Source organism: Leopardus geoffroyi, chromosome A1 (genome assembly GCF_018350155.1).
Source record: "Leopardus geoffroyi isolate Oge1 chromosome A1, O.geoffroyi_Oge1_pat1.0, whole genome shotgun sequence".
NCBI classification, from domain to species: domain Eukaryota; kingdom Metazoa; phylum Chordata; class Mammalia; order Carnivora; family Felidae; genus Leopardus; species Leopardus geoffroyi.
The window spans coordinates 186,753,384-186,770,257 of record NC_059326.1 but is presented as its reverse complement, the minus strand read 5'-3'; the positions used below and the strand labels follow the sequence as shown (position 1 = coordinate 186,770,257).

At 35.6% G+C, this 16,874-nt stretch overlaps 1 protein-coding gene across 4 annotated transcripts in view; it reads right to left on the bottom strand.

Moving 5' to 3' along the window:
• Positions 1-16,874, bottom strand: part of GABRB2 (gamma-aminobutyric acid type A receptor subunit beta2) — a 237,053-nt gene that overhangs the window by 155,259 nt on the left and 64,920 nt on the right. For all 4 annotated transcript variants that reach the window (XM_045502749.1, XM_045502779.1, XM_045502768.1 and 1 more), the window contains one exon: positions 6,371-6,591. In XM_045502749.1, the coding sequence (XP_045358705.1) occupies positions 6,371-6,591 (221 nt within the window). The remainder of the gene's footprint in view (positions 1-6,370; positions 6,592-16,874) is intronic.

Sequence of the window (16,874 nt, the reverse complement as noted above, 5' to 3'; positions counted from 1 at the left end):
CAACTATAAAACTATAAATTGTGCCACAATTTATATTTTTTATTTGCCTGTCACTAAAATATTAAGTAAATTTTAAACGGTAGTCCTGAATTTCATAGCAACAACCACATATTTCATCTTATATGAAAACCATAAACCATATCCTGTATGGGATAAAGAAATATATCCATAATATGTCCCATAATGGCTAAAGAATGGTGGTGAGGAGGGTTATAGTGACATGAAAACATGTTTATGACAAATCCTTTGTCACAGAAAAAAATTCAAGTCACAAAATAGTATGTAAAATGTAAATCTGTTTTATAAAAAATTTCCTATAAGCTTTTTTACTAGAAAAGTATCTAGAAGACTATAAAGCAAGGTACAGATAGTGTTTATCTCTAGGTGATAGAATTAAGAGTAATTTTATTTTCATAACTGTATTTTCTAATTTTTTAATAATAAATATCTACCACCTCCTGATAGGAAGTCTTTTGTCTTAATTATGTTTGTTGACGAGTTTCTAATGTTTGATAAAATGCTTATGATATAAATAATATGCAGTCCAATTTGGATTCAGATCTTAAATTTTAATGAAAATATATATTATATTAAAAAAAGATGTCATCATTTGATAATTCAGGGTTTTTTTTGTATGCCAGAATGTAATGATTTTGGTTTCGATTTCTTAATCAATCAGATATTTTCAAGGAGATAAATATAATTGCTAAGTAACTGAAATATCATGTTAAATGCTTATGTACACAAAGAAAGGTGGGAGTATATATACCTAATATATTTGTGCCACCCATTAGCAAAATCATAGGAATATGAAATTTGGGGAGCTGGAATAAAATTTAGAAGTCACTTAAATGAGTAATTGTAAGAACTATTAATTGTAAGATAAGACCTCCTAATTTTCTGCTTAATGTAATTATTCATTTACTTTTTGAAATCCAACAAATATTTCCTATTGTAAGTAAATAACAATATAAATTCTATCTAGCATTCTTTATAATACCAACCACAGATTAAATCTGGTGTTTACCTGGGAGGGGTTTGCTGGATTCCCTAAAAGAAATCCAATATTTTCTATATTATTTTTCCTTGAACTGTTCTGAAAATGATTTGAATGGGCCAATCTTATTTGAGAATAATATATAGTTACTCTGTTTGAAATATTTCCTTTGTAAATTGCTAGGAATTCTTCGGCTTCATCAACTAGAAACTCATTTATCACAAATTATCCAGCTGGGTTAGTTCTGAGAAAATATTCTTCCTCCTGACAGAGGAATATATATCTCCTGACAGAAATCTCTAAATAGCATTGTTAAAGACAAGAGGAATCTGATTTTACAATCAAATTGGTGAAATTGAGCTATCAACCAGTCAAGAGTGAAGGTGAGAATCTATATTCAAAGATTTCATTATTCTTTAGCCACAAACTATAAATTTAAGTTTCAAAAAGGCACTATTTATAACTTTTGTTAATCATTCCTGTATCCCATAGACTGTTAAATAAGTTGAGAAAATAGACACACATGATAGGACATCAGGGGAAGAAAAGGAAAGACTTTTTAAAAGAAACTGCACAACGTCTAATTAAATGAAAGTTACTGAGTGGATGCAACAAATGAGGCACTGGGCTGGGGCTACAGAGCAGTTTTTATTTATTTATTCATTCATTTTTTTATGTTTATTTATTTTGAGAGAGACAGAGAGAGAGAGAGAGAGACAGAACAAGTGGGTAAGGGGTAGAGAGAAGGAGGGACAGAATCCCAAGCAGGCTCTGCATCATCAGTGCAGAGCCCAAAGCAGAGCTCAAACTCACAAACTGCAAAATCATGACCCAAGCCAAGATCAAGAGTCAGAGGCTTAACCAACTGTGCCACCCAGGCACTCACAGGGCAGCTTTTAAAGTCTGCCTTGCCATTTGGGTCCCAAGCCAGGCATCCATTTTCCTTGCTCCAGATCTCACGCTGCCAAATGCAATGGCTGGAGTTAACTGGCTCCACTATACATTTTTTTTAGTGGTTCCCTTTTTCACTCTAGATCTGCCTGGGATAGACCTTCCCCATTGTCTTCAGTCCACTTGCTCTCTGACACTCTTCTCATTCTACACCATGGACCTGGTGTCCTACTTTGCTGAATTGTGAAAAGACAACTGGGGTATAATTCTGTAATATAAAACAACGGCCTTGATATGCAAAGCCTTCCTTGTGCCAGCCTTCAAATATCCCTACATTAATTTATTCATTAAATAGTAGCACTGAACACTTACTATCTACCAGTTACTATGCTACTCCAAATATATAATTTCATTTTCTACTCTGATGTTAGATTATATATTCTTTTAGATTCATTAATTATTGATTCAGAGGATGACAGGTTATAAAAATCATAGCATACTGGTATCATCTAATTTACCCCCTCTGTTTTATATATGAGGAAATTAAAACCTGGATAAGGCACTCAAGGTTCAAAGAGAAGCTTATTATAAAAGCCCAAACTAAAACCTAAGTTTCATTATCGTTACACTCTGTTAAGGAAGTTGGTTGCATTGTCCACTTACACCCATTTATGTATGTGGTTCCTCAAAGCCACTGTATCTTAATGCAAGCCTGCTGAGTAGCTAGTGCGCTATCCTCAAAGCTCCTGATCTCCAAACATAACGTATCAGTATGAGTGCACTCAGAGTTCCTGCTGTGTACAATCAGATGCAAAGGGCCACTCATGCAGAAGGACAACTGATTTCATAAGGAGGTCATCAAGGTTTTAACTGCAGAGTTTTGACCACTCCTTCCTGGGTTATGGCTTAACCTGGTTGTCTATGGTCAAGGATCCCACCCTCTGAGTCACATAACCTTTGAGATGTGCTGATCTCATTTTCAGACAGAGCTCCTGAAAGTAAATAACATAGATAGATGATTCCCTACCTCCAAGAGATCAAAATAGCATTTCTTGGCTACAGACTTTTAAATCTTAAATGATATTTCCTGGATATTAGAACCAGATATTCCTAGGTCTCTGACACATAACATTTTTCCTTTTCCAAATTTTATCATAAAAATTTTCAAACCTACAGAAAAATTGAAAGACCGGCACAATGAAATCCTATATACCAATGATAAAATTAAACAAGCATTAATATTTTGCATACTACTTTCTCCCTTCTATGTTTTAATGCTTGAACATTTCACTAAAGAAAATCCTACAAAAAGAAATTTACTCAGACCCTCTGAATGTTCTCTCTACTTCCCTTGTCCCTGCCAATGTGTAAGGATCTCAATGGGAGGGGAGTTTTAGGGTAAATAGGAAAAGTGACTATGTAGAGTGGAATCAACCCTACCATGGTAATTTTAATTGAATTCCTTTTACTTATATATTGCAAATGAACCTCCTGGAGTTGAGAAGGGAGTATGTGGTCTGCATTAAGCTTCTTGCCATGAAATAAATCATTCTATTATTTATCGGTAAAAAGTAGACTAGAATACTTGTAAATTTCTTGAAAAACTTGTTATCCATTTCAAAATCAGAATTAACAATACAACTGCTGGAACAATTACAATTCATGTGCCTTCTCTGTCTAGTAGTGTTAATTTCACGCATGTCAGACGTGTTCGACACCCCTTGTTAGAAGAGGGGATAAGAGAATGATGATTTTCTATTGTTGTGAGTTTGAGTTACAGCAATGTCATATAGTTGGTCTCAATGATAAGACTGAGCAGTCATCAATGTTTTTGTCTGAGTATATAATGATATAAAGAAGCCTTATTTATCATCTATATTGGTCCTCTCTTTTCCTTCTCAATTCCAAAGACATCTTGATTGTTGATTTTCCCATCCATTCAACTTTGCATGTGAATTCAGAATTGACAACCTTTATTGAGCACATTTATGGTGTAGGCACTTTGTCAGTGTTGGATATACAAAGGAGAATAGAACTTGTTCTCTGCTTTCAAGGTGGGTGTTGCAAGGAAATGGGAAGAGCTCAGGGTAATTTCTGCATGATTGCTGTGCAAATTAAGTGATTTGCTGGGCAAATGCCTCCAGCACTAGGTCTGGTGCTTTGCCAGAACTTGACACTTGCCAGTCCTCCCCCTCATTTACTGCCAAGTGGATAACGTTATTTCTATGGCTCCTTGCTCCTTCTTCAGGATTCTGACCACACTCCGTGCTTAACTCTTAAAAAGTGGGAACTGAAACCTCTTTTCATCCCCCATCTCCCCCACAGCCTGCATGGTCACCCTCTCATCAAAGTCTTTGTGACACCTGATTTTTTTTAAGTTTATTTATTTTGACAGAGAGCGAGAGAGTGAACAGGGGCAGAGCAGAGAGAGAGAGAGAGAGAGAGGTAGAGAGAGAATCCCAAGCAGGCTCCACACTGGCAGCAAGAGCTCCAGGGGGGACTCAAACCCACAAACCATGAGATCATGACCTGACCTAAAACCAAGAGTTGGTGGGGCACCTGGGTGGCTCAGTCGGTTAAGAGTCCGACTTCGGCTCAGGTCATGATCTCGTGGTTCGCGAGTTCAAGCCCCGCGTCGGGCTCTGTGCTGACAGCTCGGAGCTTGGAGCCTGCTTCACATTCTGTGTCTCCCTCTCTCTCTGCCCCTTCCCTGCTCATGTTCTGTCTCAAAAATAAACATTAAAAAAAAAAAATTTAAAACCAAGAGTTGGACACTTAACCAATTGAACCACCCAAGCACCCCACACCAAATGTTTTATTGTTCATTCCAAGTGGTAAATTTAGCAAAATATAACTGTTAACACAGTTCTTTCCATTAGCATTTTCAAAGCCCACTACCTTGGTGGAATCTTTGCAGACACTGCCAGTCAATTTATCTCTTTGGCATTTCTCTATTTTCTAAGACACACATGTGAACACTGCACATATCCAGTCCATCTTCTTACCTCTAATGGCTGACACAGAGCACAATCATGCTACCTCTGTTCCTCAACCTTACCCACTCTCCCTTGGTAGCCAAATGCTACTTTCTCTAAAAAATATGATCAACAAAGAAGCTGGTTCATAAGCACCTAAACAGGGGCACCTGGGTGGCTCAGTCGGTTGATCATCCGACTTCGCCTCAGGTCATGATCTGGCGGTGAGCTCGAGTCCTGCATCGGGCTCTGTGCTGACAGCTCAGAGCCTGGAGCCTGCTTCTGATTCTGTGTCTCCCTCTCTCTCTACCCCTCCCCCGCTCATGCCCGCTTGCTCTCTCTCTCTCTCTCTCCCTCTCTCTCTCTTTCTCTCTCTCTCTGTCAAAAATAACATAAGCACCTAAACAATGTGACTGTCAGAATATACCAGATAATGAAAACAAGACATAATAGATAAGAAAAATGTGGGAGTGAGAAGTATCCCCATGTAGTGATTAAGAGCTGTGACTCAGAACTTGGATCTGAGTTCAAATCTCATCTTCATAGCTTACTTTCTTTGTGATTTTAGGCAAGTTGTATCAGCCTCAGTTTCCTCATTTGAAAATAAAAATTGTAACAGTTTCTAACACATGAAGTTGTTGTACAGATTAACTATAAAAATGCATGGAAAGCATTGATGATTTAACTCAATATCTGACCACTAATCCCTAATAAATGAATAATATCATTGTTGCTACCATCATAATTATGATAGGGTAACCACACATTTATGTAATAAGTCAGAGAAAATGTAACATTTCAGAATTAAGAGCTTCTTCCCAATAATGCAAAGAAAGCCTTTATATTGTAATAATGCAATTTTTCAGGGTAAGATAGATATCTTTTTTCTCCCTTTTCTTTCAGGAAACCATCTATTGCTTTTAATACAAAAATAAACTTAAAAAGAAGAAACTTTTATTTTGCAATCCATCCTCACCTTAAGAGCAGAGCACCACAACTGTTTACTGACATGAAAGTTCATTATTAGTAAACATGAGATAACAACTTTATTTATTTGCAAGTCTGATTATTCCTTGGAGGGAGAGAGGGCACAAAAAGCCTTCCTGTCACCAGAGAACCAGACCCAATTCACACAGCTTAGGAGAAATTTATGAAACAGAAATCTGCCATGCTCAAACAAGTATTCAGCATTCATAATTTGTTTCCATTCTAATTAAGAACTATAGCCCAGATATTTTGATTGTTTATCCTTACTCCTTAAAGAAAGCAGCTTTAGGATCAGGAGCTGATGTTAGACGATAATTCAGAAAAAATTATTTTTAGCTAGGACTAAGTCCCTTTGTATACATGCTCCCCTAAACTCTCAGATGTCTACTGGATAGGAGATTTAACTGCTTATCACAGAACCGAAGGAGGAATAAGGAAAACATCACAATATTCCCCTCCAATAAAAATCAATAACGATTTCATTCAGAAAAAGTTCAATTTTGAAATCGACACTACAGACCTGAGGCCATAAAGAACGGTCCCATCTGGATGCAGGCGGATCATGCGGTTCTTGACAGTCACTCCATGCACAAATGACTTCTTATCATTCAGAAAGTAGGTATCGGGCACCCAGAGCTGGTCTGCCACTCTATTGTCCAGAGTCAAGTTTAAAGGTATTACATTATAGGACAGTCTCTTATCTCTCCAGGCTTGCTGAAAGTACATTGTCAAGGTATAATCCTGTGAATATGAGAAAAAAATGGTTATTTTGTACCCAAATGGACTTGGGAGTTAGGCAAACACTTTAGTATTCATAAGAAAAGAAAATATATACAGCCAAACCCCAGAAACATATACTATTCATATATAGGCAAATATTAATTTATTAAACCCATTCTTACTGAAACTTGCTATGTATCAGGCACTGTAGCAGGCACTGTAAACACAGAAGTGAAGAGAGCATATCTTGGCAAAATTTATTATTATATTTTACCCAGGAAGAAAGATGGTAAGGAATAATTACTTAGTTTGTCAATGAGAATCCTAACCCATTTAATCAGGGTGAATTTCCCAGGAGAGGCGACGTTTACACTGAGATTTGTGTAGATTCTCAGTAATCTAAACAATATTAACTCAGTCAGTATTTCAAGAGGATTTTAATCACAGGATACTAAATTATCAGGCCAGCCTCTTAGCTTTTGAGAAACAATGGGTTGCTATAAAGTGAGCACTGGTCTTGGAGTCTCAGCTCCTGTATTTCTCAATTGTTTCTAGCATGTAAATTTACACAACTTCTTTTTTTGCTTAAGTTCCCTTAACTATAAATGGGGCTTTCAACACATACCTGATCTACACTGATTATGACAACTAAATGTATAACTCAAATGCAATTTGTAAACTACAAATAGCTATATATTATGAATAAAGCATTTACTATATATTGTGCATGTTTTATCCATTAGATGCCTATGGGCACTATGTAATTGCTCTCTCACCCTCATTTGAATGATTTAATGAAAGACCAAATATTCATTGGAAAAGATAATTACCAATTTATTTTAAAATCATTTCACAGTGCCCTACTTGAGGGCTTTTGAAAAAAAAAAAAAAAAACAGAATCATGTATTAATCATTTCTGCAACTTGAAAACTAGCACAGTCCTAGGGCACAAATGGTGAATGAATGAACAAACGATTGAATGAATGAATATCCAATAAGGTACACCAACTGGATTTCTGCACGTTTGCATACTTTTGTGGATGAGATACACAATAAAATCTCTGTGAAGTCCCTGAATTCTTCCAACCCTCATTGATATTTATACATCCTAATTTGGTTATATAATTTAGAATACAGCTTGTAAGATATTATCTGCTAAAAACACTGAAAAGTTTTAATGGGAAAAGTATAATCCTTCTGCAAAAAAAGTAAACATCTTTCCTTGTTTCACAAATATACAAATTTTGATCTTATTCAGAAGTCAGTATAGGGCTGAATGAGAAGTGTAGAACCAACCTTCTATTCTAACAAAAGAAACATTAATATCCTCAAGTTATATCAAATAATTGTAGATGAAATTTCCTTTAGTGGATCACTTTAGTCAGTGATCTGAACTGCTCTGAAGCACTCTGCTTTTGTAAAAAAAAATAGAATGAGGATCTCTAAAATAGCTTCTTGATTTATAGTAAAAGCAACCTTGTAGACTTACGAATTACATAACTAGAAAATATGAAAAGGAATAGATACACTTTTTGCATGACTCTGTGGTATAGCCTTAAAAATAGGAAATAAAATAGGCAATTTATATGGTGCTTAAGAAGTCACATTTTGTGATTTCCAATTCTTGGAGATAAAATTGAGTATTTTATAATTATCTCTATTAGAAGATAAAGCTATTTATGCTTCTTTCATAATAAACCTCATTGAGATTTAGGGGAGATAATGCTGTCTGGAAAGTGCTCCGTCAGCTGAGATGCGTTTGGACACAGAAACTGCATTCTCTTTTGGGCTAAATAAATGGTACTACTGTGAAATCCAGTGTCATGTGCTAATTCCTGTTATTTGTCAGCAAGGCAAAGCCTGCTAAGAAATGCACCAGACAGACCCTAATAACTCTGCTAATTGTCGCACCAATTTTCATTTATTTTTAAATGACACATCATAGCACTGTCAAGAATAGAAGAAAATCATGAATCTAAATAAATATTATTGGGCTTAAGAAGAAAGAGTAGTCTGCTCCACCCTCTCTCCTAAACCTTTATCTACCCAAGATAAATCCTTTGAACTTTCACATAAAAAGTGTATCCTTTACATTTAACAACCCTATGTTTTGAAAATTGTCTCACAATCGGTTTATTCAAACCAGAAATAATTAAAATTTTTTAAAATTTATTTACTTTTGAAAGACAGAGAGAGACAGAGCACAAGTGGGGGAGGGGCAGAGAGAGAAGGAGACACAGAATCTGAAGCAGGCTCCAGGCTCTGAGTTGTCAGAACAAAGCCCAACACGGGGCTCAAACCCAAAAACGGTAGATCATGACTTGAGCCAAAGCCTGACACTTAACCGACTGAGCCACCCAGGCACCCCTGGAACTGAAAAAATTAAAACACACACACACACACACACACACACACACAAACAAAAACAAACAAACCACTTCTGGATGTTCCTCAATCCATTCCATCACCATGCAAGAAGGATTTAGATAACCACAACTAAAACCGACTGACTTTGAATGCTGAACAACATACAGAAAGCCCATGACAGGCTCTCTCTCCCATTAATCACAACTAAATACAATGGAAAGAATAAAGACAAACAAACAAAACTACCAAAGTACCATGCAAAGTAAGAAGAGTATGCAGATTGCAGAGGGAATCAAAATGTGAAGAAAGACCATTCCAATGGTGAGTTTGTTGTTTATTTTTTCCTCCCTTTTATCTCATTAAACACACACACACACACACACACACACACACACACACAGCCCAAAACGCAAATAAATGGAGAGATATACCATGTTCCTGGATTTGAAAAGTACTGTTAAGATGTCAATCCCACCAAATTGATTATAGATAAAATTCAATCCCAACCAATATATGCACAGGATTTTTATAGCTATGCACAAGCTGATTCTAAAATTTATACAGGGAGGAAAGAAATGAGAATAGATGAAACAATTTTGAAAGAAAAGAACAAACTTGGAGAACTTACTATCTGATTTAAAGACTTACTATTAAGCAAACTAAGGGTGGTACTATGGTATTGATAGAAACACAGATCATGAAATAGAAGAATCTAAAAATAAACCCACACAAATATGCTTAATAATTTCTCACAAGGATGCAAAGGCAATACATTGGAGAAAGCATACTATTTTTAACAAATAGTATGGATTAACAGGAACATCCATATGTAATAAATAAATAAATAAATAAATAAATAAATAAATAAAGTCACCCATACTTTACACCTTCCATAAAAATTAACTCAAAATGGGTCACAGACTTAAATGTAAAATGTAAAACATTCTCTGTGACTTTGAGTTAGGCAAAGACATTGATACAAACCTACAAGCACAAGCAATAAAACAAAATACTGATAATGGGACCTCAACAAAATTTAAAACTTATGTTCCATGAAAAACACTATTAAGAGAGTAAAAAGACAAACCACAAATTGGGAGAAGGTATTTGCAAATCACATATCTGATAATGGACAGGTATCCAGAATATAAAAATGTATAATGAATTCTCAAAACTCAACAAACAACCCCATAAAAATAGGCAAATAATGTGAACACTTAGCCAATGTAGATGGACAAATGATAAATAAGCACCTGAAGTTACACAAAACATCATTAGTCATCATGGGAAATCAAGTTAAAAACTAAAATGAGATCCCATTAAATACCCATTAGAAAAGCTAAAATAAAAACATCAAAAACAAAAACAAAAAAAACAATAACTGCCAATTCCAAATGCTGATGAGGATGCAGAGCAACTGAAAATCCTACTTACTGCAGATGGGGATACAAATTTTCAGCCATTTAGACAACAGTTGGACCATTTCTTATAAAGTTAACATACATTTCACAAGTGACCTAGTAATCTTACTCCTGTGTGCAAATAGTTACAGCAGTTCTATATTAATTTTCAAAACTGAAAGCCATCTGGATGAATGCTCTTCAGCAGATGAAGAGATAAACACAAACTGGTACATCCATGAAACAGAATACTAGTCAGCAATAAGAAAGAACAAACTTTCCATATATGCAATATCATCCATGTTTTTCAAATACAAAATGTTAAGTAAAAATGCCAGATTGAAAAGGATACATATTACATGATGCCATTTATACAACATTCCATAAAAGGTCAAACTATAGGGGCAAAGAACACATTAGTAGTTCCCTGGGATTCAAAATGGGGGAGAGGTTGACTACAAAAGGCCAGCATGAAGGAATGATTTGGGGTAATAGAACTGCCCTGCATCCTGATTGCAGTGGTGGTTACATGATTAGACATTTGTCAAAACTCACAGAAGATTATTAGGCTGAACTCTATAATCACTGTGTGCTTTTTTTTTTTCCTTTTTTTTTTTTTTTTTTTTTTTTGGCACGCTTTCCAAATTTCTATTCTCTTCATTCTCCTCAACCTGAATTGATGTACTTAGTCCATTGACAATGCTTAAATATTAATAAGACAAACCAAAAGAAGTAAATAACAACATAAGCCATTTCAGGTGTTTTATTATTAAACAATGAGAACTATCTTCTTAAGGATCATTCTGTCTACCTACTCCTTTCACAAACCGTTGGCATTTTTCTGGATCCTGCTCCCAGCTACAGACTTTCACTCCGGATATATGGTGCAGGGTCTTATCCTTATGCAAGTTTCAAGCCTGTAAAATGCACTATGTGTTCTGTATTCACATATGGACCTGAATTGCTATTCAACCACAAACTTCAGCATTCTCTCTACCCTCATTTATTTCTATGGTTTTCCATATGCTCTTTTTTTCTTCTCTGGAGACCTCACCCTTTCTAATCAATGGACCTTTTCCTCTCCTCTTTCAGAGCATGGCCACGTATGTGGGAAAAGTTATAAATGTAATTACATCATTTTCCATACCTTTATGTTCCTTCCCTTATTTTTCTGTTTGGGGAAAAGATGGTAGGGTAAGGGGTTGGTTTCACATGTGTTTAGTCTGTTATCTGAGGACATAAGGACACCTAATAGTTTATTTTTCAATGACCAGAGTTTAAGGCTTATTTTCATCAGTGATTATGGGTTATTCAGTTTCCTTTACTTATTGGAATGAAATTCTCTAAGCTTTCACAATAACTGCTAAGGTGCTAAAATCTTGAACTTTGTTAATTTATCTTACTTCTTGAGATCTTCTAGATAATAGTTTTGCTTCCAAAATTAAATGTTTTCAGAAAAATCTCCCTCTGTCTCTACTTAGGCTTTTATATTTTAAAAGAAAATAAAACTTTTAGCTTTATCTTAATTACTTCTTGCTGAAATAAACAATTGTGTTTAATATGCTATCATCTATTATGTTCCTTTAACATAATATGCTAGGTCAAAATTGAGATTTTGGACTAATAATCTGAGCTTCTGGCTCTTATAAGATAGAACCAATATTTTTAAGGCTGTAAAATATGTGATTTAGAAACAGTTAATGTAAGTTTAATTTAATTTAAATACAATGCAAGTTTCATGTCAATAAAACTCCATGAAAATTTGTTCAACATAGCATATTTATCACTTTTATTATCATTAGGGGCATAGTCTTTTAATATGGGGCATGTTTAGAGAAGTGTTTCATTGTTTCTGTTTGGAATTTCCACTTTAAAAAAAATATGACACAACAGGTTGATTCAATGGATAGGATGCCAAATTATTCCCCTAATTAAAAACTTCTGTTTTTACCCCTTCATGAAAGAAAACACATTACATCTGACATAGAAATTATCACCTAAATAAATACCGTAGGAAGACACTGTATGTAAGTACATAGTAAGTGCATTCTCAACATGTTAGGCTGGTCACCTCCTTGACAGCAAAGAATGTTCCTCATCCCTGTATATATTGCCAATATTGTGCATACTTTCTGGTAAATGATAGAACTACCATTGCTTGTACAGATTTCCTTATGAACACTTGGGAATATGTAGAGAGGTCTAAACTGTGCATACCCTTTGCTCTGATATTTACATTCCTAGCAATATTTGCAGTAAATAATTAAGCAGTATGTTTTGACACCTTTACATACAAACATTACAAGTCTCTTACTTTTGTGTCTCCAATTCTAACAGTCTAGTTTAAATCACCATGATTTGTGAGTGACTGTAATGCCATTGTTACTGTCTCCTTGCTTATAAACCTTGTCTTCACAGGGTAGTAGAAACATAACACAGTTCATGTGTCCCTTGGTTAATATCATCCAGATGCTTTTCACTGCACTTAGATTAAACCCAAACTTACTACCATGGCCTTTAAGGTACTACATAACCTGGACTCTGCATGCCTCTCTAATCTTGCCTCCTGCAACCTCTTTTCTTCTGTTACCTCAACTCACTAAGTCCATTAGCTAAGATTTTTCTCTGTTTTACAAATATCCCAAGCTCCTTCAGCCTTACAAACTCTTAACAATTGACTAACTGGAGAACCTATGTACCTGAGTGTAGTTGGCTCTTCTTTGAGACTCAGAGTTCAACTCAAAGATCAAACCTACTCAGGAGGCCCTTCCCTGACCATCTTACTCTCAACGCCAACAGTCCTATCTCATCCCCCATTTTTCTTATGTTTATAACACCGACCATCTTTTTCAACTAGTCATGTTTATTTATTGGCTTACTTTCTTTTTCATCTCTCCCAATAGAAGGTACATTCCATGAAACTATGAAGTTTTCTTGAACTTGTTTATCACTATGCTCTCATGTCTAAAAGAGAGTTTAGCACAGAGTAATAATATACTAACTATCTATTGAAAGCTGTGAAAGACTGAATGAAAGACAATGCACATTTATCTCCCCAAATGCTTACTGCTGCATTAGCTACACACACACACACACACACACACACACACACACACACACACACAATCAGCACAAAACTATAAATACAATATAGTACAAATATATGATGGAATATATGCTGGGATTAAAATAACATTGTAAAAATATTTACTGACACGAATAGATGTTCTCAACATGTTATTATAAGTTATTGTTTTTTTAATTTTTTTAATGTTTTATTATTTATTTTTGAGGGAGAGAGAAAGACAGTGCAAGCTGGGGAGGGGCAGAGAAGAGAGGGAGACACAAAATCCAAAGCAGGCTCCAGGCTCTGAGCTGTCAGCACAGAGCCTGATGCAGGGTTTGAACTTACTGCTGTGAGATCATGACATGAGCCGATGAACCACCCAGGTGCCTCATATATTACTGTTTTTTAAATAATACTGCAAAACAATATGCATAATATGATCACATTTTGAAATATATAAATATATATTGGAAAAAGATGTCTAAATATAAATATTAACCGTGGTATTTCTGTATGCTAAGTTGCCAAGAGATGTTTAATTCCTTTGGTAATCTATATTATTTCATTTTATAAATATAAATTACTTCTCAACAAAAACTATATAAACTAATAATTCCTCATTGAATTATATTATAAAAAGATACTCTAATATTAAAAATATGTCTTTACTCTCTGCATGTTAGAGCTCAGCATAAAGGAAAAGGAAATACATTCAGTGTCATAAATGAAAAATCCTCAGCCTTTTGGCTTGGTATTAACAAAATACAAATCTCCTTTGTATTGATCAAGGGATTTTAACTAGAATCACACCACAAGACTGTTAGTGATAAACTGTTTTTCCACACCAGGGAAATTCACATGTAACTACCATTGAGAGATGAAAATCCATCCTTAATTTTCCTCCTAAATACCAAAAAATGAGATCCTAAATTCTTCCCCTGACAATAATATCAGTCTTATTTATACTGTTAGGAAATTTCTTTTTTTCTAATGTAAAGATTTCAGATCTGTTTCTTGTATCATACTCAGAGAATGTGAACACACACAGCACCTTTTTACACTGCAATGGAAGTTTGAATTAATGGATTCTTTCAAAAAGCTTTCCACAAGACTCCATTGCTTGTAAATTCCAATGTCATATGCTCCTTAAGGTCTGCTCTACTCACTTTACCTCTCTGCATCTCTGTTTGCTCATCCAAAGTGAATGAACTGAAATTAAGAGCATCAGAGATTTCAGAGTTTGAGCTGCAGATGTTCTAGGATTCTGTCACTCCATTGATGTTCAACTAATCACTCTTCTGAACTTCTTGTTTGAACTAAAGAATTTTTACCTCCCCAACACATCTTTACATTCCATTTTGCTTATTTTTTTCCCATGCCCTTCCTTGTCTGCCTTCCCAAATTCAACCCGTTCTCTCAGCATTTATGAGGACTCTCCCTCTTCTCCCTCTGCCGCCGTCCATGTTCATCCCCTCAACCCTTTGATGTAGTGGTCTGTAGAACCCTAAGCATTATTGGATTGAACTGTTCCCTTCTCTAATGTCATTTAGAGCAGGGAAGTAACCTCTCCAATGAAACTGTACTGTGTTCTCCGAAGTCAAAAACCATGCTGTTATTTCCTTACAAAGTGACCTGAGCATCTTGTCTTTAACATCATTGGCCCCTTACGAATATTCACAGACACACTGAAGCTTGTTCTCACTTCTTCACTAGTCCTTATGGGTTTCCAGTTTTGATTCTTTAACCCCCTATTAATCATTACTCCTGAATCCCCCAAGGAATTTGTTCTCCCCACCCAATGGCATTTGAGAGTGAGTTTTCATTCTATCCTTTCCCACATGTCTCCAAAACCCTCAGAGCTACTGGTGTGCTTTCAGTTTTTCAGAGCTTCTAGAATTCTACTAGCAAAGTCCCCAGGGCTGAGAATGAGGATTTCTGAAGGACACAATTATCTATCCAAAGCAGAAAGAACTCAGAGAGAAATATAAATATTCCCACAAAGCCCTTTCCACATTCCTAGCTCTTTAAAATGCTCTCTATCTTCCACATCTGAGCCCACAAATTGCTTACCCAATTATAGGTCATGGCAATATTTCCACATTCACAACCTCCTAAACTAGAATGTAATGAAGTAAAACTCAGCCCCCACTTAATAGAAGCCATCACACCAGATGTTCAATTGCAGCATTTCAGAAGAAACACATGGCTGCAGCTCTGACTAATTGCTAGAGACACATTCAGGACATGAGAGCTGTACCTAAGATCACCCATAAGGGAAATCTAAGTTGAGAAGTGACTGATTTATTTTCTTGTATGTGAAACTAAAATGCACATGGTCAAGACAATGAGCTTTTCCACTATTTTGCTTCGCTCACTTTGCACTTTACTACACACCAACCTTCTCAGTGATAATGGGACTAATTCCAAGGATGGTTAAAAATTGAGCCAGTGTAATTTGTTATCTCTGTCCCTATCTTAATATATAATGCACCCTCGGTAGGGAACTCGGTTCACTCTGAGATAATCAACATCAAAATTACACTTTGTATATGATTTGTTCCCTTATCATTTTGTGCTTTTTTCCTTACTCTAAGTTTATATCAAATTGCTTTAGAGTATTTTGCCATCTACTTAGCCTTTCTCCAACTCTAATACCTAACACTGGCCCTAAGCTAACACTTTTTACATGCATTATCTCATTAATCATCACAACAGCCCTATGGGGTATATACTGGATAGATTTACCATTTACTAGCTGCGGTGAGATTTTGGCCATGCTACCTAACCTCCCTGAGACATCATGCTCTGTAAAACAAAGCAAATCATAGTCCCTATTAGAAAGGAAGTTCACCCAAGGAAAGTGATTAGCAGAATGCCTGCCTCAGATTAAGTGTTCTATAAACATTTGCTGTTAACAATTATCATTATTTTCATTTTCTAGGTGACACATCTGAAACATGGAGATGTGAGTCACTTTTCTGATGTCACTCAGTCAATAATTTTCTAAGTCATGATTTGGCTAGGGAAACATCTGACCATGTAGACCATGTTTTTAGTACTATATTGACCTGCCTGTAGAACACTGACCTTGCTGTCAGTTTTGAGCTTGAGTCATCATTTCCCAACATTGCTTCTATTTTCCTCCACCCCCTCCAAAAAGTGATGGAGGAAATTATCTATTTATTTAACTATCTATCTACCTACAAAGCCACATACAACAACAAAGAAACTAGAACAAACATGAGCATACATAAAATATTCCCTGAGAATTCTCTGGGATTTGAATACTAAAGTTGTGTATATAGGCACATATTCCTGAACAGAGACTCAATTTTATACAAAAGATGACTGCATAAACTCACTTTGATCCTGCAGAATGATTAAAATACCTGTTTTTGGCAGGATGCATACCTTAATACTGAGAAACCCACAGTATTCAGAGAGACTATATGGTACTATCTGTAGTAATG